Below are 22665 nucleotides of genomic sequence, written 5' to 3'. Positions count from 1 at the left end.
GATATAAGAAATTCGCTATTAAAAATAATTTTAGATAGTAATAATATACTCGAAGAATTTACGTAGTAAAAGTTTAAGATAAAATTTAAAGAATAAGCTTTTTTTAAGAATAAGCTTTTTTAAAAAATAAGCTTTTTTAAAGAATAAGCTTTTTTTAAGAATAAGCTTTCTTTAATTAGTCTAATAGAAAAACTTTTAAAATTTCTTAATAATTAATTAATATTAAGAAATAATATTATTACTATATTATAATAATAATAAAAATCTATAATTATAATATATAATAAGCTTAATTATTTCTATTTAGAAATCTACTATTTATAATAGTAAGCTAGTAAACTTAGCGAGATATCTACTTAATAGATCTATTTACTTAATAAAGTAAGTATCTTATTAAGACTATTTATATTTTCGAGGCTATCTATATTTCCGTAATATTCTTAAATAATAAAAGAATAATTTCTTATTCTATAAGATCTAGTTATTTAAATATATTCGATATATTAAGCTATTAAATATATATTATATTAAGCTATTAATTATTAGCTTCTATCTACTAAGTATAATTTATAATAGAAAATTTATTAATTAGATTTATTAGAATTTAGATATTATATTTATTATTATAAATTATAATATCGCTTAATAATTTAATCTTTTTAATAAGATTTAATTAAGATATAATAGCGTTATAAATAAGTTATAAAAGACTATTAATTATACTTATTAATACTATTATAATAAAAATAATTATTTTCTTAATTTAATTACTTATAATAGATTTATCTATAAAAGACTTCGACGAAAACTCTATAAAGAAGATATTTTTATAATTAATTTTATTAATATATATAAAAGAATAAGATAGAGTTAATTTTAAAAATCTTAAATTTATATATATAGCTAATTATAAATTTAGAGTTACTACGCTCTTTAATTAAATTAATTAAATTATCGCGAGTAAATAAATTAGCGTCTATAATTATTAAAATCTCTTATTCTACTTTTAATCATCTAATAACTTTATTATTTTCTATTAAAATTTTAAGATTTTTTTTTAAATTATAGAACGTAGATTGCGCTTTTAAATGCTTTAATTTTTTTAAAATTTAGTCTTATAATTATTAAAAGACAAGATACTCAAATATCGCTTATTAAAGATCGCTTATTAAAAACTATTATAATAGATTAGAATAGTAGATTATTAATTTAGTAATAGTAATAGCTATAATAGTAATAGCTATCTATATCGAATTTATCGGATTTAAGATGGCGCAAATAAGGGTAGATACGATTATGAAAAATGGTATGAAAAATAAAGGGTCCGAATTTCTCATACTCACCAAGACACCTTTGGAAAGTTCATCAGATTGCATGGGAAACATTGCAATTAGATGGCTTCAGCGTTATGATGCTGTAAACCAGTCTTTGACTATTTTCCTAGCACTGCCTGTCGCCTTATATTTAGCCATGGATAGCGCTACTTCTCAGCAAACTGCAGAGGCTCTACGCTACTTGCAAGTCAAGGTACCCCCCCCTCTTACATCAGCCTGTCATTGGTATAATATGTGGATCTGGTCTGAAGGGTCTGGCCGATGTTGTGTTGCCGGAGCCACGATTTGAAATCCCATATGCGGATATTCCCCACTTTCCACAAAGTACTGGTATGCGCTGAACTTAGAAGGAAATACGATTTTGCACAACGTGCTGATTGGGATAGTCCATGGCCATGCTAGCAAGCTCTTGTTCGGGATACTCGAGCCTGGTGCTTTACCGGTTGTTTTGATGGTTGGCAGGGTTCAGTTCGTCATTACCTGTTCCGACCCTCGCTCTGTAAAGTCCGCTCATTTTGATGTTTGCGTAGTTTCTATGAAGGGCACTCAATTCAGAGTATTACATTTCCTATCCGGCTCATGAAACGTCTGGGCGTAGACACGATCATTGGTAAAGCAGCTCATCAAAGTGTGTTTGTCATTATTGATAGGTTGTCCAAGTCACGAACGCCGCTGGTGGTTTGAATGAAGACTATGCAGTAGGAGACCTCGTGGTCTTGAACGACGTGAGGCTCAAGCATCTTCTTTACACCGCCATCTAACCCATGTAAGCATATCAACCTTGCTGGCCTTGCTGGCATACACCCGCTGCGTGGGCCAAACGCGGACGACTTTGGAGTTCGTTTTCCGGCTTTATCGGATGCTTATGACCTTGATCTGAGAAGACGCGCACACCATTTGTGGAAGGAACTGAATCGCGACGCAGGGAGCACTAGGCGCCTACAGGAGGGTACCTATGCTTTCGTCGGAGGTCCCAGGTAAGATTGACTTCCCACTAATGATACCACTCCATGGTTAATTGGCACCAGTTATGAGACAAGATCTGAATGCCGCATGTTGCGTAGCTTGGGCGCCGATGTAGTCGGGATGTCGACCGTTCCAGAGGTCATTGTTGCACGGCACTGCGATATGAGAGTACTAGCAATCAGTCTTGTAACCAACAAGGCATTGCTCGAAGCCGGACCACGAGGGGATAATGTTCACATCCAGGGCTCTAGTCGTCAATACTTGAGAGAAGCCATAGAGAAGGGTAAAGCAAATCATGATGAGGTGCTAGATGCCGGTGAGAAAGCAGCAAGAGAAGTTCAGGTGAGGAGAAGATCTTTCAACCAAGGCGTCATAAGCTAAGGATGGTGCACCACAGCAACTGGTGAGCCTGCTGGTGCGAGACATACTACACGCATACCATGCGCACTGAACACAGAACCCCAGCGCTTTGACTTGAAGGTCTTTGCCTTGATCAGGGTGCTAGATCGCCCAGAAGCACCCGTTCACCCATCAGCTGAAATTTTCTCAATGTGATCTTTGAGTCCCTGAGTACAGTCACCCTCAGAGTTTGCGTATGCCCCCAGATCTCTTCTCCTTCAACTTCTTGTAGTACGCTCTTTTCCCACTCGTCTTCGATGCTTGAATCTCATTGTACTTTTTCTTGAAGCGACCCGTGTATTTCTCATTGGCCAGTATCTCCCCAACAAGTGTCCTCTTACGCTCCTTGTTGGGTAGCCGCGAGCTGTAGTATTCGGTTGGACCTTCGATGATTTGACCTATTTGGGAGAATTCTGGCGCCAAAGCCCTGATATTGTCAGAACGATAGTGCCGATGTGGATCTAGCACATTGCGTAGCTTGAGGAGTTTCATATCGGATTTCAATTCTGAGCTTAATCTTGTCCGCGGCATGTCGAACCAGCCTGGTCCCGCGGTTGGCAGCTCCTGGAAAATGCGTTAACCATGCTTTCCACCCCGAGTGTACATAACGAGATTTTTGAGTAGAAGGCCATCCGAGTAACTATGAAAAGACTCTCAGGAGTGCAGAGCAGGTACCCAAGACGGGACTGATGATTCTGCGTCAAGAAAATTTGGAAATATACTTTTTCGTCATAGGCGGAAAAAGGGAAGACACGCATGGCTGCCCACCTTCTTGGTTCTCTCTTTCACCTTGACGAGATCTTCAACTTGGCGGGCGGTAATCTGCCTGTCTTTGTCATTAACGAGTCGGGTCCGGTCTGCTCGAGCAATGCCATCGTTCGAGGTTGTGTATGGTTGCGCTATGGGGCCTGGAATCAACTTGGGTAATCTAGGCGGAAGATTAGATTTGTAGCATGGGAAGATGAGCCGCAGTAGCATACCTGTACGAGTTTGTAGCTTTCATAGTATGCTTGCCGGCTGGATCTAGCTTTCTCATGCGTCGTTCCGCTCGCTGAAGCAAACCCTTCATTTCGGAGAGCTCGTCTTGATCCCAGCCATCGCTTTCGAGTACACCTTCAGCTGCGAGAGCAGCCATGACGTGTTGGATCAGACCACGTTGCTCCGCCTTGGGTAGAGTCAGTCAATCAAGTAGGTACCTGGTCACTTTCTGAAATATTTGCGCACTGTTTTGCTTGGCACGCTACTTAACGAGCTAGAATACGCGCGTGGCTTCGCGATTAAAGTACCTCGAGTACGTGGCTACGTGCCTACTCTCTCTCGAAAATTTGACTCCGTTGGTGCCACAGAGACATCCTATTCATACGCCAGAATGAAATCACTAGGAGTAGAATTAATGATTTACTTTAGTATCTGTGGGTCAACAACACGTCGCCACGTCGCTTGCTCCTCGGAAGCGGATGAACCGGCGCCATCAGGATAGGGGACTCGAAACAAGAGACGTTGAGTAATATGTGCTGGGGCGCGGGGCTACCCAGTAGTGGAAAACTTGCCGAGGAGGTGAGAAGACTGAGAAGACTGAGAAGATTACTACTGCATAATACCAATTCTATTAAGGGGAGACCCCCTAAACCCCCCTACTCTCCGGGGGCTCTCCGAGGGCCCTCCGGGGGCTCCTGCCGGAGGGGCCGTCCTCGCAAGCTCGAAATTATTTACATAAAGCCCATTTTGAGATCGATATAAGGTCGTCCGCTTCGTCAAGATCATAACTATAATCCCCCTGAAGAAATTCCTTACAACGATCATCAATTATAAATCCGAAGTTGCTTATAAATAGCCTTAAGATCTCTATATCGAATCGCCGTACATAACAAAGTCTCGAAGTGTTAGGAGCGACGTCCCTACGGGGGCCCTACGGGGCCCTATTTAGGTCCAAATAGAGGTGTCTAACTGTCAAGCGCAGACACCCCCGGAACCAGCTTTTTTAGCTGAGTTGCTAATACGAAGTTAAGTTGATCCTTAATTTGAGGCTAACCGACCGCCATACACTAATCTTCCACAACGTGAAATACGTAATCTAAGACGTCTTATAATTCGATACTAATAGGCCCTTATAAGAATCGCTCTTCTTGAAGACGTATTTAATATACGAGATCACCATATAAATCCTCGGCAACCTCTCGTTAAAGATGAAAATAACTTATTTCGGCTTTTCTGTAAGCGCGTTTTAGAGCGTCGAGACCTTAATTTTTCCGTAGATATATATTGTAAACATCGAATGTAGGGTGTTTGATATCGGGGTCTGGAGTACCGGGCTTGAAGATATCCATTTACGTCTCGATAATATGTAGAGAATTAATACCTTCGAGAGTAGTTTAAGAAAGATTTTAAGGTGTCGTAGGCTAAGATTGAGATTATAATGCGATATCGCACGAAGGTAATTGACGTTGCTATCGACTTTAGGCTTTTCTCTAAGATCGTAGTTAATTTTGAGAGTGTAACTGTGAGAGAGCGCGCTCGGTATTTTGTTTTTGATGATTCTTTTAATGTCGATTTGCAGTACGTCGAGCTGCAGAGGATGCGAGGCCAAAGTTAAGAATTAATTAAGACATGTTAGGGATAGAGACAGAGAGAAATGGAGAAAATCAGAGAAAAATTTGATGTTCTTGATCATTCTTAGTTACTTCCTAATAAGGTAAGAGTTTCCCAGAATGGTCTCACAGCGAGGCTTGGCACAGAAGTGATTTTATTCTCGAGCCAGGGAGAAAGCAAGCTTTCCAATTACGAAGTCGAAGTCTCATTGGATTCGATAGACTAGGGAAGAATAAGAAGGCTTCTCATCATGCCCAAAAGAATCGAGTGTCAGTGATGATAAAGTAGAGTCCGGATAAGTGACAATAGTACCGTAGGTAGGTAGTATCAATGGTTGGGTACACTCACATGCGCTTCTAGAATAATCAACGAATGACTTCAACGTGCAGCGGGGGGTTACCTTAAATATATTACCTACCTACTTTACCTTATTGTCATTGTCTGCCCCCTAAAGGCTGAAACCTTAAAAACCTTACCCCGCCTGTCTCTTCTAGCCGCCAACAGGGATACGTACATCTACGGTTCAACCTTTTAGTCGTTGAGAAGCTACAGCATAGGTAAGCACCTTACTAAGTAGGTAGAGTAAGGTAGAGCCTAGAAATTAGAAAGCTTAGAGTATACTTACGCTTGATCGGTTGATCCTCGAGCGTCTATTTGCTGTCTCCGACTGACTTGTTTAAAAGACAAAACGCCTCATCCACTCCAAAAGATTCGCTCACACAGATCCTAATAAACAACACTCATACCTCCGGCCGCTCGTTGTCCGCCTCGACAGCGCAAGCGCGACTTTGTGCCCGCTGCTCAGTGCTCACGTCGTGCTCGCTTGCTCTCCGAGTCTCTACCTATCTAAAAACACGTTCCAATTACTCGTGAAAGATAACCCCCAGCATTCGGCCTTCTACCAATCAGGCTTGCGCAGCGATTGCGCGCCCATCACAGCTCCTCTCACAATTTCTTCACTACTTCCCGACAATCGGAGTCAACCATGGATCAGAACCCACCGGGCTCCGGGCAGCAACAGCAGCACCAGCCACCACTTCCACGGTATGATCCCGCCAATGGGGGACATTACGGTATGTGACCTACCTCTCGTGCTGTCCACAGGCACACATCATTCTCTGTGTGCAAGTAGGAACGGAAAATCCATTCACTAGACTCGAATCTCCAAGCTAATCCTGTCATTTTACAATAGGCGCGAGTGCTTCGGTACGTACAACGAAATCTGCCAGATGAGCTCTCGTCACATGGCTCATCGTTGCTACAGGTGGCAGCGCAAACAGGCTTCACATCCCCAGAATTCTATACGGGGACGTGGGCGAATGTGAACGATCTGGGAGAGTAAAATGGCTAGCAAATCAAAAGCTGACAAGCTTCTAGGTCAGCCAAGGCCTCAGTGGCAACTACCGCGATATTTTGACAACCTACTGGCAGCAAACCATCAACAGCCTCGAGAATGAGAGCCATGACTACAAGCTCCATCAGCTTCCATTAGCCAGAATCAAGAAGGTCATGAAGGCTGATCCGGACGTAAAAATGATTTCAGCTGAAGCGCCGATATTGTTCGCTAAAGGATGCGACATCTTCATTACCGAGCTCACGATGCGCGCATGGATTCACGCTGAAGAAAACAAGCGTAGAACGCTGCAGCGTTCAGATATTGCTTCAGCACTGGCAAAATCCGACATGTTTGACTTTCTTATCGATATCGTTCCCCGAGAAGAAGCCGCAAGTCACGCCAAAAGATCTGGAGGTCAGGGAGGCGCAGGGGGAAGCGCGGCCTCTGCTGCAGCGCAAGCCTCTTCAGGCGGCCAAATCATTCCCCCCCCGAACAACGTTCAACAGCAACCTCCACCCGGCCACCCTCAGCAAGCGTCACAGCAAATGGGCCATGCGGACTATTCTTCGCTAGGGAACGCCCAGATGGCACAGGAGCAGGAGTATAGGCCACAGCCCGGAATATACGCTCCTCAAGTACCACCTGATCCTACCAACGCTTATGGCCACCCACCACAACAGATGTTCGAGGGTTTGTACAGTTACTCTCTTCCTACACAGCCAGTAAGTCAACTGCTGCCTAGCCCTTGATCTAGATAATTGCTGACCGTCTGAAAGATGTATCCAGTTAATCAGAGGGGCCAGGACCCTTCAGGTGGACAGAATACGAGCCATCAATATCAAAGACACGAGGGAGGCGAAGGGGATGCAGATGCAGAAGGTGAACGAGATTACGAAGTCGGTTAATCGCCTTTTCGGGGCAGGCCATGTATCTCCGTGTCTTTGGCAAACTGATTTCACTGGGAATGAAAAGAGAGTCAAATCACTGTAGCGACGGTGTGGAAGGGCGTAGCGATCATATTGTGCCAGCATGAAATACTAAATGTGAGCATCTAAAGACGGTCAGGTCTCAAAGTCTGCCTAGATGTACCATGTAATGAAAACATCACTGAAGCAAGGCCTGCGCTCCTGAATCTTATGGACTATGGTGCGGCTATGTGCATGGAGTTCTATTTTGAGTCGGGGTGAGTCCAAACTTGTTTTTGGTACAGCTATTGTAGCCTCTTGGAAACTCGTTTAGGCTTTTCCGGATGCAGCTTGATGAATCCGGGGGGTTCGAAAACAGTCACAAGAGCCCTGTGAAATCGATTGTAGTTGGCGTGGATCCTTCACCTCGTATGTGGCAAAAGCTGGCTAGCATTAGACTTTGAAGTCTTCAGCCTGGCCTTACTCGCTATCAAGACTTCATGCCAAAGCGCGAGGACAGGGCCTGGAATTTGTCTGTTTTCAGAAGAGCTGGACTCTGCACCGTGTGGGTGAGTCTATCGAATATTAGCATATTGCGCGACCATCGGCCCATTGTCGTAGCTCTGCCGACACTTACTTCTCGAGTAGAATGGGGCCGTTCATTGCATCGACTCTTCCATATTTCTTATTTCTCGTGGCAATGTCGTAAAATTCATCGGAGTTCTCGGCTTGCATCAACATGATAGTTTGCTGAAGCTCGTCCAGATTCTCTCGCAATATTGGATTTCCAAGCGTATCCACGAATTCAGTAAGATACTGAACGTCTTTCGCGAGCGCAGCCACGCCGTTAGGATTGATCCGCCTTACTTCCGTTGACAGAGGAAGAGACAGTATCATAGTTGCTGCGTGGCTCAGTGCATCGAAGTAGATCAATTCTTTGATCTCTGTAGGTAGTCCTAAGAGCACGGAGTTCATGATGTTCGACAAATATCTCGTCAATGTTTGCATGTAATTGCTGGGCTCCTTCTCGAGCGTGGGTGCCATCCAGTCATATTCTGCCGTACCGATAAGATCATCGATCTTTGAATTGACGAGCTCGAATATTCGTTTTTCTGCGGTTTTCTTGTTGCCACGGAACTCTTCTGTAGCACTAAGGCTAACGCTTCCCTCAACAGAAGCGTTAGACCTAGCAGCAGCAAGCAATGGCTCGAGTTCACGGCAAGCAATCTCGAAATGCTCTAAGTTGATCAGGATTTGGACGATTTGTCCAAGATACTGCGAATTGAGCCTTTCCACCAGTAGTCGACAGACGCTTTCCGAGAGAAGCTCATCTAGAGAAGTCTTGAGAGTCTCGTCGATAACCCTTGGATGCTGAAAGTGATCGTCGGAGAAGAAGTAGAATTGATTTAGAAAATTTCGGATGTCGATGCAGCACAGGGGATACATCTGAGAGAAGGGAAGAACGCACGGGAAGCGTATGTCTTCGCGTGGCTTGTCCGGTGTGTACCAGCTTACGTTGACAACCTTGTCATACTCATCTAGTTTGCTTATTGGCATTGGCATGTAGTCATCCGTCGAGACAATCTCTTGAAAGTCATCACTGAAACGTCTTTTCAGGAGTTCGGCATACTTCTCGAAGAGCTTTAGAAGAAAAGCATCAAGAGCGGCCACAGGGTAACTCCAAGACTATGCCTCATCAGCAACGTGACAAGAAAAAGAATTGCGGCCCAAGTTTTCACGTACTTCCATAGTCTGGATGAAGAGCGCGATGACGCCTTTAATCTTAAGTAGCACCTCAGCATTGGTGACCTCGTGCAATGCCTTGGAGATAAGCGTGATGGCTGTTTGGCACATCGAGTCCCAAAGTTCGTCAACATCAACAGCAGAGCGCAATTCCGGCGTCTTTTTCATCGTCGCCTTCTCGACGATCGCGAAGCCGGCAATGCCTTCCAACAGCTCGCTCAGGCTTGCGCTTTCTGCGTCGATCAAGGTCACGGAAGAAGGCATTAGCAGCTCTTTCTGCTGCTTTCGAGTGGCAGCGTATTCGGCGCGGAACCTGTCAATCTGGCCAAGGGCATTGTGAATATGAAGGCACTCAAACAAAGGCGTGAAGTCAACTTGGACATCTTCATTGTCTAGGATGTCAAACTCCTCGGTCTCATCAGAAACTAGCTCGATGGCAAAGTTCAGCTTGAAATTGCTGAGGTCGGGTAGTGCCTCCGCTCGGTCCTTCTGCCGGGTCCTTCTCTGTTCAGTATGGTAAAAGGCCACCTCACCCAGGAATTGCGAGGTCTCTCTGATCCGGAAGAGCCATGTGTTCAAATCCGTCATCACAGCCTCCGCGATGAGCTTCTTGGTGGCAGGAACTGATTTCTGGATCATCTCCGCAATTTTGTACTGCGTTATCTCCTTGAGATGGACACTCTGAAGCTCATCAAGAGCTCTCAATGCCGAATAACGACTTTTTCTACTCAGAAGATCGTGAACCTGATTGGCTAATCGAAGGACATCCAAGCAATCACGCAGAGCTTGGGTAGCTTCGTCTATATTTTGTCGCACCCCGCGCGAGTCAACAAGAGCCTTCTTCTGCTCAGCCAGCTTCTCGGTGCTTGATTGAATGGAATGGTTAAGAGCGAGGATCTCGGAGGTTAGGCCGATGGTCCCCTCGCGTACGTGGAGCAACTGATTGACTGAGCTGACGAAGCCTTGGTGGTTCGTGTTGCATATTCGTTCAATTTCCGACTCGCGGTTTGCGGAGTATTGTGTCAAGGATCGCAGAAGCTGATGACTTTGGCCGCCTTTGCTTGCGTCCTTGATTGCGGGAAGAAGCTGGTTGAAGTATTCGTTGTCGGAGGGTGCTTGCACAATCTGTAAGGCGTAGGTGTTAGTCAGGCTACAACATTCATCAATGATATAGCATGTCTACTTACCTGCTGCACAGCATAATCCAGCTCCATTCGAGGATCAATTACAGACGGCATTTTAATGAACGTTGGATGCATTACATCGGCTTGCTTTCAGCCACCAAGGGGTGCTAGGTTGACACTGGCAGGGATAGGAAATGGGGCATATCGTTGTCAATGTGATCATGAATTCTCATCACCAATATTTTTGAAGGACTCCGCGAATGGAGTCCTTCACTGTCTAAGAAGCGCAGGCGGCCCTCGGTCTCAACTAACTATCAAGCTGGTGAAGTAGGTAAGTAAAGTACAGTAGCCTAACAATGTAGGTACCTAAGGTACAGAGTACGCGGACATCGATTCGGCACGAATTGCCCGGGCTGCCCTAAGGTACTTACTTTACTTTAGCGATCCCGATGATGGCGGGCGCAGCGCTTAGAAAAAGCTAGTATCCTAGCCGAAGTTCCCTGCGTCCTTTAGTACTTTCCTCCGTCCGTACATATACGCAACCAAGCCTGCCTCTCTCTTCTCAATCTCCGATTGATGTCACTACTCGTAGTCTTTAACCAACGCATCTGATACTCATCCGAAACCAAGCTATGCGTTCACTTCAACGCTTTGCTTTTGACTTGATTCCGGCATTCTAAAACTCCAACTGCAGGTAAACACTACACATGCCTTCTCCTGTGTCACCTGAGAGCAGGCTTCCGTCGGTGCAGTGAATGCAATACTGAACGCGACGCTTGCCCTCATGGTCGGTGGAAAATGGGCTTCCGACTGAATTGAGGCTGCTAAAGCATCAAAGCGTTCCAGTGATGCGGATCTTTCCTGAATCTTGTAGACTGTCCTGGGGCAATGAGAGAGCCCAGACGCAGCAGGGTCTTGCTTGTGCACCTCAACCAGAACCCCTCTTCAGTGATGGCCCGAGACTCGGATTTGTTCGATGACAAGTAAGACGACAAGGTATCTTAGCTACCTTATTTGTCATGCTTTAACTCGATGGCTCTCCGAATGGAGATTGTCACCATCCCGTATCAGCCTTCTTTAGTACCGTATCGTATCGATGAACAACCTTCCTTCCCCCTTGGCCCCTCTTCTGCCATACATCTTTGTGTCCCCTAATGCACATTCTTGCACACTCTTCGTCTGCCAACTGAATGCTTGCAACTATTGTTGCCTTCTCCCTTGGACATATCCAAAAACGACTCCAGCTGTGAGAAGCTTCTCTTAGCACACCTTTGTCTCTGTCATCGTTCAAACGACCACGACGGTTTATACCTCCTTCTTTCCTGTCCTGGCGTTGCTGCCATTTGCCAGACAGATACTGTTCCTGCCCTCAAACAGGCCCACTTTACAATCATGGCATGCACTCATGACCGTAATGCCCCCTCTGCTAGCCCAAATTCGTCCGAAGAGGTCGAGTCACACCACGGTACCCCAGCAACGAAGCTTTCTCCTTTCTCCCCAGATCAGGTCCTTGAGGATCTCAAGCACGTTAACCAGGGTATCGTGAGAGCGAGGGTACCACCACCCTTTGTTCTTGCTCGTGAACAGTCCAATTTCGGCCCGAATGGCAAAGCTGGCAACTCCACGTTGCCTGGATCGCAAGATCCCTTCCTCTCGGTTCCAAGTTTGAGCTCAAACACTCAAAGCTCTGGCGATGGGTCCAAGCTATCGCCCAATGCTTCCACGTTCACTCCTACGAGCTTGATCGAGAGTGTCTCTAGCAATGGCACCTCAAGCTCTAGCACATTCCAGTATCCCCTCTCGGCTCCAATCTGCGGTATCGGTATACAAGGTCTGGATTTCCTTTCGCCCATGTCTCGCTCAAACAACCTCCAATACGGTCCGATTGGCAAGAAGAGTTTCTTATCTGGTTCAAATAACACTACCATTTCCCCCACAACTCAGCCGGCAGGCTCTGCTTTCGGCACTCTGGTCACCAATGTGGGATCCATCAGGCTGGGGCAATTCTCTACCGATGTCCCAAAATCGAGGTCGTTGATGGCGGGCCCAGTGAGTAAGGCTACTTCCGCGAAGGAGATCGAAAAGCTTTTGGGTGTAAGTTTTTGTCGAAATCCCATTCCTGTGAGACGACTGACAGGGGCATAGCACAATGTCACCTCACCCCCGAATGATGTCGTGTTTGCTGAGTTGGCTGTCACTGGCCTATTCTACGTCAAATTTGCGGATATTCGTGACAGTGACAAAGCGTTTTCAACCATCAAAACATACCGCCGTGAATGGGACGTTCAGTACATCTTACCAAAGCATTTTGCCCTGAAATTTCATCCAGAGAAGTTCCGGCTCTCTCCTGTTTCAGAGTACGAGGGACAAGTCCTGGTGAAGGCCGAGTACGCAGGACTGCCTCAAAACTTTGATGTCGTGGCGATTGGACATCGCATCAAAGAGGCGCTTGAAAAGTATGGCTCTATAATAGCCTTCGAACTAGGCATAGTAAAGGCCTCGGTAGCGGCTTATCGAGCAGAGTACTCTAACGTCAACACAATCGACAACGCTTTGTTGCGTATGAATGGTTCGAATTTCGCCGTGAGATTTGCCCCCAAAACCGGGTACTTGCAGATGGCTGACTCACGCAGATGTGTACCTTGAGCATAGCTCCCTACCAGCCTGACCTGGAAGAACTAACACAAAGCCTGTCAAAGTCACCTGGTCCTCTTATTATAGGACAGGAGACGAGCTTGGAGAGTGATTTTGCTAGCATGAGCCCGTTTGATCGCCTGGACACCTATGGTCCAGAGACCTCAAGCTCTTCATCGAATTCTCAGCATCCTCACTCGGCCCCCGCTAGTCGGCCTCTTGCATATCGCAAAGACTTCAATGAGCAGCATACACCATCGTCTCACCACAGTCACGGCCAAGGCTACGTGGGCGGAACCTCTAATCAGAGTCCTATTTGGAGTCCAAATCCAAACTACAGCCCTTTCTTGAACTCAGGGTTTCAATCGCCGATCTGGTCCCCGTTCAACCCCGGTGCTATTGGACAAGAGCGTGGAACACCCACACTTCTACGAGTACATCAGCGTCAAGGATACTATCCCCCACAAAATAGGGGCCAAAGCAAGATTGGTGGGCGTCAATCCCACGACTATGGGTCAGGGCACCATAACATCGTAGATATTGATCGTATTCGCCGGGGAATCGATGTTCGCACAACCGTATAATACTTACTCCTTCCTTACTCGATCTCCAAGACAAGCTGACCATCAATGGCAGATCATGCTGAGAAATATCCCCAACAAGATTGATCAAGTACATCGTGGAACAGCTCTATACTCGCGCTTGAACTTACATTACTTAGGCTCTGCTCAAGGACATCGTGGATGAAAGCAGCTTCGGCAAGTACGACTTCATGTATCTACGGATTGGTATGCTCTCTTGCTCGTCCTTCGACGCTTGCCGCTAATCAAATTAACGTAGATTTTGCAAACAACTGCAAGTAAGTTTTCTATAATCTGCTGGGGCAGTCAATGTTATTAAATGGTCTAATCTTTGGCCTTTGCAGTGTTGGCTATGCTTTCATCAATTTTGAGGACGTAAGTAGAAATTTTAGGAAATCAACTTCCAGAACGCTAATTGTTGAACAGCCTTACTCCATCATCGATGTTAGTAGTTGTTACAACCACATGAAAGATAGAAGGCTCACCCAAATACAGTTCGTGAATGCTAGAGCCGGCCACCGTTGGTGAGAGAACGATCTATCAACATCTTTTTAACCGGCACAATCACTGATATGGGCTTAGGAATTGCTACAATAGTGACAAGGTCGCCGAGGTCTCCTATGCCAGTACGCTCGCTCTACAAGTATGCTTTCCTAGGTTTCATTCTGACATGTAGCAGCTATCCAAGGCAGAGACTGCCTAGTTCAGAAATTCCGCAATAGCTCCGTCATGCTCGAGCTTCCGTCTTTTCGCCCAAAGGTACACTCACCCTGTTGCGATCGAGAGACCAGTTTGACTAAGTCTTGAAAGATCTACCACACTGGCACTGGTCCCAAGGCTGGCACCGAAGACAAATTTCCAGGCCCAGACAATCCATCAAAGATGCGTCGGAGTGTTGAAAATGCAGAGCATGTTGGTCAGTTGCATGAAACCTGTTCAGCCTCTTCTGCAAACTGACTGCTCGATTGCAGGGCTTTTCGCGCCCAGAGCCGGTCAAAACTTTCGCGACGAGCAACGACGACGTCGGTCCCAGTATGATCGCGGCACTCGGCTTGCCGAGATGGAGGATTCATACGAAACCCATCATCACGACTATAGAACCGAGCCAAATGCTTTTTATGCCGTTGGTCCCTATGGGAGCTCCAGAGGTCCGTGCTACCCAGACTATGGAGGGACTCCATTGTAGCTGGGAGAGGAGAAGCGTCTGGCGCAGATCCGCTTAGCTCGAGAATATCGCCCGATGCCAAGGATCATGTTATCGGACTTGCATCATCCGTAGCTTCCTTGAACGCCGTCAGAGACAGTCACAGCTAGCGTTGCCGTCATCACCAGTCGCTTCATTTTGCCCTAGAATAATGGCCTGTTGGTGTCGTCGAACAAGAAAGAAAGAAATCTCAATTGTATAAGGGATCGAATTGGAGGCCTTGATGTGTTTGAGAGGGGCTGTATACACGAGTGTGCAGCTATCGGTGATGTGGTATTAAATTTCGCTTCTTTCGCTGGTTCTATTTTGTTCTAGGGGGATTTTTTCGTGATGTTCGATGGCTTGTGGCTGGAGGGGAGAGACATAGAGGCATCTCGTCGCTTGAGTAGCTTCGTCACTATATTTTACTCGTAGCTGTTCAACACCTCAGAGCAGCCAGTCACATTATGACTCCTGACGGAGTTCCTGAATTGCCTGTTCCATCAAAGCGTAGGTAGCTCGCCATAGTCGGATTGGAAGCACGTGACCTAACCAGAATAATCAGAATTTTTAAAGGACAGGCGAGACAGTTTTCTCGACCTGCTGTCCATCATCTCTGTCAGCGCCATAATTAGAATAATGAGGGAATCGGGCATCGGCTTACGCAAATGATATCATTGTGACGGCCATCTCTGAAAAAATGGACTTGGAAATTACCCAAATGCAGGTAGCGACTCATACCTTCCATCTGCTACATCATCGAAACAAGAACCAGCATCGGCACTCCAAGTGGTGGAAATGGTTTTCCATGCTGAAGCACTGCTTGAGCAAGTTGATACACGAAATTCAAGCGAGAGACATTTTGCGTGCTCAAGCCCGCGTGAAACACATGTATCAAGTCTTGCTGCCGAGGTGCTACGCGTAAGTTAGAAGGGGTTAATGTGGTTGCCTCTTTGACTCCGGTCTAATCTCTCCTCAGGTGTTTCACTCAACTAATCCAAGATAGTCAATTTTCATCGCTTGGCCTGACACTTGTTGCAGAGCTTTCTAGAATTCGGAGACTTGTGGCCCCTTATACTGACCAAGCCGAAGACCGAATGGATCCTGCAATGGAGCTTGTGGACAGCAAAGACAATTTTCCTTTGAATCTGTCTGAGGATTTTGGTGAAGCTGTGCGGAGAACTACTTCGAGCCACGCGACTGATGTGGGGGTATATTCCGCCCTTGCGTTCGACATTCTCACCGGACCAGAACGCGGTAGGGGTGCGGAAAAGCGCCTTCGTGAAAGGGAAGGAGCTGGCCCAGGAGTTAAAAAAACAGCAAACGGTGAGATTGAATCACCGCAACCAGAACCCGGCAACGCCATTGCTGGCTTCAAGCCGTGTGCATCGTCAGCGCCTACTAAGAGGCAGAGGCAGAGGAAGCCAGTCAATGCTATTGATGACCTTTTCCAAGGTTTGAACTGAACTTTGAGAGCCCATCTCTGAATTCTGAGCTATCCAAGACTTGCAATGATTGATTATACATGTGGTCTATTATTGAGCTCCAATCTGCCAGGAGCTTATCCAGAAAAGCAGGCTACCATAGCCAATATTAATACAGAGATGTTGCCCCATGCTCCACGCTATGCTGTAGAGATACTTGGGCGAAAAGACCGTCCAGATGAACAAATGCGCTCGCAAAGCTGTACATGCAAGCATTACAAACAGAAGGCTACTCGAGACAAAAGTAGAGAGCAAGGACAGATGCCGAATCCATTTCTGATGCTGCTTATCTCGCCTGGACAAAAGCAGCGCTGTTGCGGACGTCCACCACAAGGGACCCGCCCAATTACCGCAGAAAGTCAACACACCCACAGCCACTACGTTGTATCCATCGATACCGTTGTAAGCGTTGGAAAGATCAATCGAGGAGATGGCGTTCGAGCCGCCAAAGGCAAAGAATGATACGTGTTGAAAAAGCAGAGATGTCAATGTCAAATCGATACCCGAGAGTCGAAGGGAATCCAGCGCTTGGTATTGAACTTCGAACAAAAGAAAAAGGGGGACGTTGGTGGCTCGGGATTGGGTGAGGAAAAAAAGTGTGAAGAGGTCGTGGACAGGCCGCGAGATATCTGGAGTGATTTCAGTGAGCGGACTTCCCAATGGGCTTGAGTTGACCTCTACCTTTGCTTTCTCGCCCTCCCCGTACCCTTTGGTATACCGCAGGAAAGCTGGTCAGCACCGTCATGATAGCAATACCTGTGAATATGGCTCTTGCCTGAGCTACTAACGATGCCTGTTCGAAAGGTCTTACACAAAGATATCCGAGGCCTTCGAGGAGTTCTGGAGCATCAGCTTTCGTAAACGCAACTTTGAATCCCAGTGCTGCAATGCCTAAAGCTAGGGAAGCTGCTGTAGCGAGGTGGCGAGAGGCCCATGGTAAGGCCCTCCTCGAGAGGCGTTGGATAACATCAAGATATGTTACGAGCACAAGAAGCCACAGTAATATGTTGTGTGCTGGGAGGAAAGTTCTTGCGATGTCTGGCTCCCCGGCATGCTTTTGACCTGTCTGATTCCAGGCGCGAACGATTCGCAATAGTACCAGCAGCGAAGCTGCAAACCAGAGCTCCCACGAGCCTGGCAGCGTCGCAGCATTGCGCCTGTACGACATTAACAAGTCACACTTTACGATCGAATGCAAGTCCTACCGTTTCAAAAGCAGCCATCCAAGCCAGCTGGAAGAAGCCCAGTACCAGAAGTGCTGTTCTTCTTCAACGTAGCTGGTTGCAAACATCATGATTCCATATGCAGTGAAAACGAGTGAGATCCACAGTCCGGTCGCTTGGGTTTCGAGCAAGGCTGTAGAGACAGTCGCTGTCCCTGCAACCGTTGCCAGTGCGGCTAGACCAATACCAATACCGAGTCTCGACAGATTGTAGTTACTCGCAGTGCTGCTCATGACATCTTGAGCGTGTTTGGAGAACTGCGATCATTCAGCAGTCGAATAGATGAAGGCCCACCCTGTTACTGACCCTTGTCAACGCATGCAGCGCTGCAGCCGTGTCGATGTGACTGGGAACATCTACTAGGCTTGCTGCGTCGAACCAAAGACAGCTCAGCGTCTCTCCAGCGGACATTGCCAAAGTACAGTCATCCAGCGTTTCGGCTTCGCTGAATGATAGTCTGGGGAAAGCGCCGCGGACAATATTTAAGATTTGTCGAGCGTTCTGCAAGAGAAGGCCTACTCTTACGTCTACAAGGGTCATCAGCCGAAGTCCCCTTGCGGACATTGCTCTTTAGATCTCACCAACCTTTTTCCCAAAAGCCCAGGAGATCTGGTATGAACACGCCCAAGTTATTGAGCGGTATTGGAAAGCCCAGTAAGCCAGCAAGAGTGGGGGCGATATCGGACTGTTCTACCGTGTTGTAGTAGCTGAACGTGGCTTCGGGCAAGGCGACCGGGGATTCGGAGCCTTGGGAAATGGTTTGAAGCTTCGGGGACATGAATACCAGTGCTGGAGAGGTCTCGCCTTCTGCCGAGCCCCCATGGTTCCCAGCGTCGTTCATGCCATGATCGCCGCACAGGACAAAGAGCGTGGAGTGGAGATGTTCCTCCGTCTCAATTGCTCTGTATATCTGTTCGACAATGCCATCCATTTCTGACTGCTTCGGAACCATGTGAGGACTGGGTGAATTAGTGCTCCTGGTCAAACATGATCTCGTATGAGGGCTACCTTCGTGGTCCGGATTTATGCCCAATGTGATCAAGGCCTAGATAATGCATGATCATGCCATTCCAGTCGCTCCGCTTCAACTCTGACGGAATGTTCCTCGTCACATTATGATCTACTTCGGTAAAATCCTGGCAATTGACTCTTAGTACTGCTATTTCTACTGTACATTTCCTTAAAAGAACAACCACTGACCGATACGAAAAAGCTTGAAGTACCATCGACACGAAGAAAGGTATCGGGAAACAACTTCAGCCAGGTATCGTCCCCATACATGACCAGCTTTCCTCCTTGCTTGTCCTTCAATTGAGCGAGCCAAGTATCCTGACTTGCAAGATTGGAAGTCGTGTCCGACTCGGCAAAGTTGAGAATTACATCAAGGAAGGAGGGGATGGATCCGGTGGTGATTGCTTTGACTCTGGGCATGGTAATGGTAGGCGAAGTTGCATGGGCGGTGAAAGGCATGGCAGCGCCGGATCTTATGAGGCTGGGAAAGTAAATTAGCGTCTAGAGACACTAGATGCACCACACTGATAGCTCACGCTTGAGTAAATTTGAAGCCCGACTCGGGAGAGTAGACGAAGTCACTAGGAGAATTAGTGTGATTGATTGACGCTGATGTAGAATGGGAGGCAACCTTCTGAGCGCATCGACCACCATGAATATGACCTTGTCGAACGGTGCTGATGCAAGTTGGCCGCCATTGTTCGGGTCCTGGAAGGTGGCCCTGCCTGGTATAAAAGGTTTGTAAGGAAAGAAACCGGTTGCAAAGATAAAGATAGATATGGGTATCAGTAGATTTGCGAGGGTCAAGAGCAGTAAGGAAAGGCTTCGCGACATGACAGAAGCATGCTTGATGACCTTGATCATTTTGTGGCTGCTGACCAAAGAAGGCATATACTTCTTACGGGCATTGCCAGTAGACAAGGTTAAGTAATGCTGACCACTTTTAGTGATTTCCCAAGCATAAGTTTGTATCTTCTCAATGTTTCGAGTCTGCTATTATGCGGTCCGGGAAGCCTCATGGCGCTCATGCACCTCTACGCCGGCGAAGATCTCCCGTCAGCCTTAGCCAGAGCCCCAGTTACTCTACTTGTATCGCTTTAAAGCTTTTCGCTTTATCGCTTGATCGCTTGGTCGTGCTTGATCGTGCTTGGTCGTGCTTGGTCGTATCTCGCTCGGTCTGGCTCTACAGTCTGGGTGAAAGACGAAATACTCCGACAGGGCACGCTTCCAGAACATTGAGACAGAACAGCAACCTTCATAGTTTGTGCTACTCATCTGTGCTACTCATCTATGGGGCGCCGGTGCACAAGTCATAGCATACAGTCCAACTGGGGCAAACCCACACAATTCAAGGTCTTAGACTTTTCTTTCTGTCCCTCGCGCTCAAGCGTGGTCCAACCCTCTTTCCTTTTTTGTAGATAGGAAAAACCATCGAAGCTCTTGCTTTGCCTCGTCCTCGTTTCTGTACCCGGCTAGTGCTTCTGGATACCAACTCCGTTGTAGAGCTGGGTTGTTTTGCTTGATCGTTATCCATCTCTGTAGATGTAATGAGATGCGTTAGCACGTCGAGCTACAAGTGAAGGCTCCGGAAAGGGAAGCCTACCCTCTTCGCTTGCAGGGACGTGTGCCTCTGGTTCCTTAGCGATCTCCTGCTCTGTCACTAGGCGTCCACAAAGTCAGAGAACTCTTGGGTCCGTAGCGACTGTTCATGGAGACGCCAACCTTTTTCTCTATCCACCATCTTCAGGTCCTCCTCAGGATTTGACTGGATCTTTGAGGCGAGCTCAATCAGTTTGGCTGACAACCGCTCCTTCCTTGCACTTTCCGCGGGTCCAAAGACATTGGATCGCAGCTTTGATTTGTTTGCCTTGTTTCGGCTTGATCTTAGACCCTTAGCCATGCCCGTGGAAAGTGTAGATCTCGGTATTCAAAGTGGCGTTGTATGCTCTGTGTGGGACGACTCTGTTCTGCTGCAGCAGTGAAGGAGTGGAGTGGGCGATGCTGTAATGCCTGGGTGGAAAGATTGTTTTCTTCCGTGTGCAGTTGGCGAAGAATCTAAACCATTATTTGGAATATTAGGGAAGTCCGAGCTATCTGCGCGTTGACGGTTCTGGCATGAAGTAGACGTTTGAAAGGAAGGCTGTTTTGGGGGGTTGTGGAGTAAGTGAAGTGTTTTTTTATGCGCGGAATTTCCACCGCACTTTCACATCACTCTCTCAACCTCTACACTACAGAACCGTCTCAGCGTCATTGTCTCAGCACTTAGCCCAAACCTGCAGCAATTGGAGTTCAAGAAGATTTGGTATTCCCTCTTAAATCCTCTCTCTTCCTACATGTCAAAATTGGGTTACAACACCCCACGTCTTCGCCTTCTCAGGCCGAGAAGCCCTTCTTACTGATCATTTCCAAAACGCTCACGTCGCTCCAAGATGGCTTCCGCAGGCGCCCTCAACCCCGATATTGTGTCTGCCAAGGTGAAGACACTGATGAACAATCAACTGAAGACAATATTGAAAAAGGAAAGCCTTCCAGTCTCAGGCGCCAAAGCTGCTATGCAAACGCGGATCATCAATAGTGAGTCTCATACAGCACGGCTTCACAATCAAATTGGTCTATCCAAAAAAGCACTGTGGATATGAGACTTCTGTGGCCAGTACTTTAAACAACGTTATAGGCCATCCGATAAGCTGACCGTGCCTACTCCATTTCCAGAACTCTACAGCTACGGAAACAATAACGACATAGAAGGCTTCAGTCGTCTCCGGAGCCTCGTTAACAACCCGGATCTAGATCCAATCCGCCTATCCCCCTCGCCGTCTGCTGCTCGCACGTATCCGAATAATTCGGTACCAACACCAAACCATTACCAGCACTCTTTCAGCAGCTCTATCAGACCTGGATCGCACAATATGGCACCAAGCATAAATGGAACAGGGCCGAGTATGTACGGCCTTGATGCGTTTTTACAGTCACAGTGCTCACATAAGTTTAGGACCTCCCCAATTCAAAGCCAGTCCTTTCTACTCGATACTGGAACCTCTGTCGCCAGTATTAGATTGTAAAGGTGCGTTAGGTTAGGTTCCCGATGCTCATATTCAGTGGTCCGTGTTTTTTTGACGTCTGTGATTAATCACAAAGTTCCAGCCCGAGAGCAGACAAGAGATACAGTCAATTTGATAATCAATCTTCGTGCCGACATTGCGGAGAGACTCAGTGAGGATGGTTCTACAAGAGCCATGATATACTCTGCTTCAGAACCCATGTCGCCATTCTCAAAAGTCGACATTGAGTTCCCCTATCAGCTTGAGATTAAGATCAATCAAGATGAAGTAAAAGCCAATTTCAGGGGCCTCAAAAACAAGCCGGGGACAACGAGACCTGTGGATGTCACCACAATGCTGCGGCCCAAACCAGGTTACGATAACCACATGATAGTTACATACGCACTCACCAAGAAGGTGAGTCTTTTTGGACGACGATGAGATGCAGTCCCGTAATGAAATCCTAAGAGTCAAGAGTACTAGCTAATGGTCACTTACAGAGATTTCTGATAGTGGTCAATCTTGTTAAGCGTCATCCCGTGGAAGAACTGGTTGCGAAGCTCAAGTCTGGTAAAACAATAGCGAAAGAGCAAGTCGTACGTGAGAGTAGGTAGTCTCAACTCCAGGAATCAACCTTGACAATATTGACCATCGATTTTCAGTGATAAGCAGATCGGAAGACACGGAAATCGTAGCAACATCCTCAATAATGTCATTGAAATGTCCATTGTCGACGCTGAGGATCGATGTGCCCTGCCGTTCATCGGTCTGCAGTCACAATCAGTGTTTCGATGCCTCGTCTTTCCTTCAACTCCAAGAGCAAGCCCCCACTTGGACCTGCCCTGTCTGTAATAAAGCCGCTGCTTACGAACATCTACAAGTCGACCAGTCAGTGACCCTTTCTGGACTTGTCGATGGATTGTGGCTAACACGAATATGCAGGTATGTAGCCGATATCTTGAAATCGACACCGAAGTCGGTCGACCAAGTTACCATTGAGCCCAATGGTACATGGTCCCCAAACTGCAGGGGGCGCCCCGTCACCGAGAACCAGCAACGGACGCACCAGTAGCGATGGTGAAGAGGACCTCGTAGAAATTCGAGATCTGCCG

At 46.8% G+C, this 22665-nt stretch overlaps 10 protein-coding genes across 10 annotated transcripts; 5 read left to right on the top strand and 5 right to left on the bottom strand.

Annotated features, from left to right (window-relative positions):
- Positions 1–1296: 1296 nt before the first annotated feature.
- Positions 1297–2855, top strand: HO173_000288 (uncharacterized protein; the record flags this gene model as incomplete). The annotated part of the gene is made up of 6 exons (XM_037302238.1): positions 1297–1306; positions 1995–2059; positions 2106–2311; positions 2363–2642; positions 2698–2703; positions 2766–2855. The coding sequence occupies 6 exons, from the start codon at positions 1297–1299 to the stop codon at positions 2853–2855; spliced, it is 657 nt and encodes a 218-aa protein (XP_037170817.1).
- A 27-nt stretch (positions 2856–2882) lies between these two features.
- Positions 2883–3834, bottom strand: HO173_000287 (uncharacterized protein; the record flags this gene model as incomplete). Its single annotated transcript, XM_037302237.1, has 3 exons — positions 2883–3263; positions 3468–3627; positions 3680–3834. 3 exons carry the CDS (start codon positions 3832–3834, stop codon positions 2883–2885), a joined length of 696 nt encoding a protein of 231 aa, XP_037170816.1.
- A 2439-nt stretch (positions 3835–6273) lies between these two features.
- On the top strand, positions 6274–7529 carry HO173_000286 (uncharacterized protein; the record flags this gene model as incomplete). Its single annotated transcript, XM_037302236.1, has 5 exons — positions 6274–6361; positions 6481–6494; positions 6553–6609; positions 6666–7346; positions 7401–7529. 5 exons carry the CDS (start codon positions 6274–6276, stop codon positions 7527–7529), a joined length of 969 nt encoding a protein of 322 aa, XP_037170815.1.
- A 490-nt stretch (positions 7530–8019) lies between these two features.
- Positions 8020–10510, bottom strand: HO173_000285 (uncharacterized protein; the record flags this gene model as incomplete). Its single annotated transcript, XM_037302235.1, has 4 exons — positions 8020–8104; positions 8167–9215; positions 9273–10397; positions 10460–10510. 4 exons carry the CDS (start codon positions 10508–10510, stop codon positions 8020–8022), a joined length of 2310 nt encoding a protein of 769 aa, XP_037170814.1.
- Positions 10511–11788: 1278 nt separating this feature from the next.
- HO173_000284 (uncharacterized protein) lies at positions 11789–14797 on the top strand (the record flags this gene model as incomplete). The annotated part of the gene is made up of 13 exons (XM_037302234.1): positions 11789–12490; positions 12542–12979; positions 13030–13608; positions 13667–13702; positions 13752–13818; positions 13871–13889; positions 13956–13986; positions 14038–14055; positions 14107–14135; positions 14194–14237; positions 14291–14370; positions 14422–14527; positions 14583–14797. The coding sequence occupies 13 exons, from the start codon at positions 11789–11791 to the stop codon at positions 14795–14797; spliced, it is 2364 nt and encodes a 787-aa protein (XP_037170813.1).
- Positions 14798–15494: 697 nt separating this feature from the next.
- On the top strand, positions 15495–16260 carry HO173_000283 (uncharacterized protein; the record flags this gene model as incomplete). Its single annotated transcript, XM_037302233.1, has 2 exons — positions 15495–15715; positions 15774–16260. 2 exons carry the CDS (start codon positions 15495–15497, stop codon positions 16258–16260), a joined length of 708 nt encoding a protein of 235 aa, XP_037170812.1.
- Positions 16261–16329: 69 nt separating this feature from the next.
- HO173_000282 (uncharacterized protein) lies at positions 16330–18065 on the bottom strand (the record flags this gene model as incomplete). Its single annotated transcript, XM_037302232.1, has 4 exons — positions 16330–16907; positions 16960–17435; positions 17484–17758; positions 17808–18065. The coding sequence occupies 4 exons, from the start codon at positions 18063–18065 to the stop codon at positions 16330–16332; spliced, it is 1587 nt and encodes a 528-aa protein (XP_037170811.1).
- A 13-nt stretch (positions 18066–18078) lies between these two features.
- On the bottom strand, positions 18079–19376 carry HO173_000281 (uncharacterized protein; the record flags this gene model as incomplete). The annotated part of the gene is made up of 5 exons (XM_037302231.1): positions 18079–18460; positions 18510–18637; positions 18702–18993; positions 19049–19093; positions 19144–19376. 5 exons carry the CDS (start codon positions 19374–19376, stop codon positions 18079–18081), a joined length of 1080 nt encoding a protein of 359 aa, XP_037170810.1.
- A 484-nt stretch (positions 19377–19860) lies between these two features.
- On the bottom strand, positions 19861–20412 carry HO173_000280 (uncharacterized protein; the record flags this gene model as incomplete). Its single annotated transcript, XM_037302230.1, has 3 exons — positions 19861–20048; positions 20116–20172; positions 20235–20412. 3 exons carry the CDS (start codon positions 20410–20412, stop codon positions 19861–19863), a joined length of 423 nt encoding a protein of 140 aa, XP_037170809.1.
- Positions 20413–20941: 529 nt separating this feature from the next.
- On the top strand, positions 20942–22625 carry HO173_000279 (uncharacterized protein; the record flags this gene model as incomplete). Its single annotated transcript, XM_037302229.1, has 7 exons — positions 20942–21086; positions 21225–21452; positions 21505–21576; positions 21651–21970; positions 22054–22159; positions 22216–22441; positions 22496–22625. 7 exons carry the CDS (start codon positions 20942–20944, stop codon positions 22623–22625), a joined length of 1227 nt encoding a protein of 408 aa, XP_037170808.1.
- Positions 22626–22665: the final 40 nt, after the last annotated feature.

The sequence above is a fragment of the Letharia columbiana genome (genome assembly GCF_014066305.1).
Source record: "Letharia columbiana isolate WasteWater2 chromosome Unknown Sc0000000_s0, whole genome shotgun sequence".
NCBI classification, from domain to species: Eukaryota; Fungi; Ascomycota; class Lecanoromycetes; order Lecanorales; family Parmeliaceae; genus Letharia; species Letharia columbiana.
Note: the sequence above shows the minus strand (reverse complement) of the source record. Positions and strands in the feature narration are given on the sequence as shown.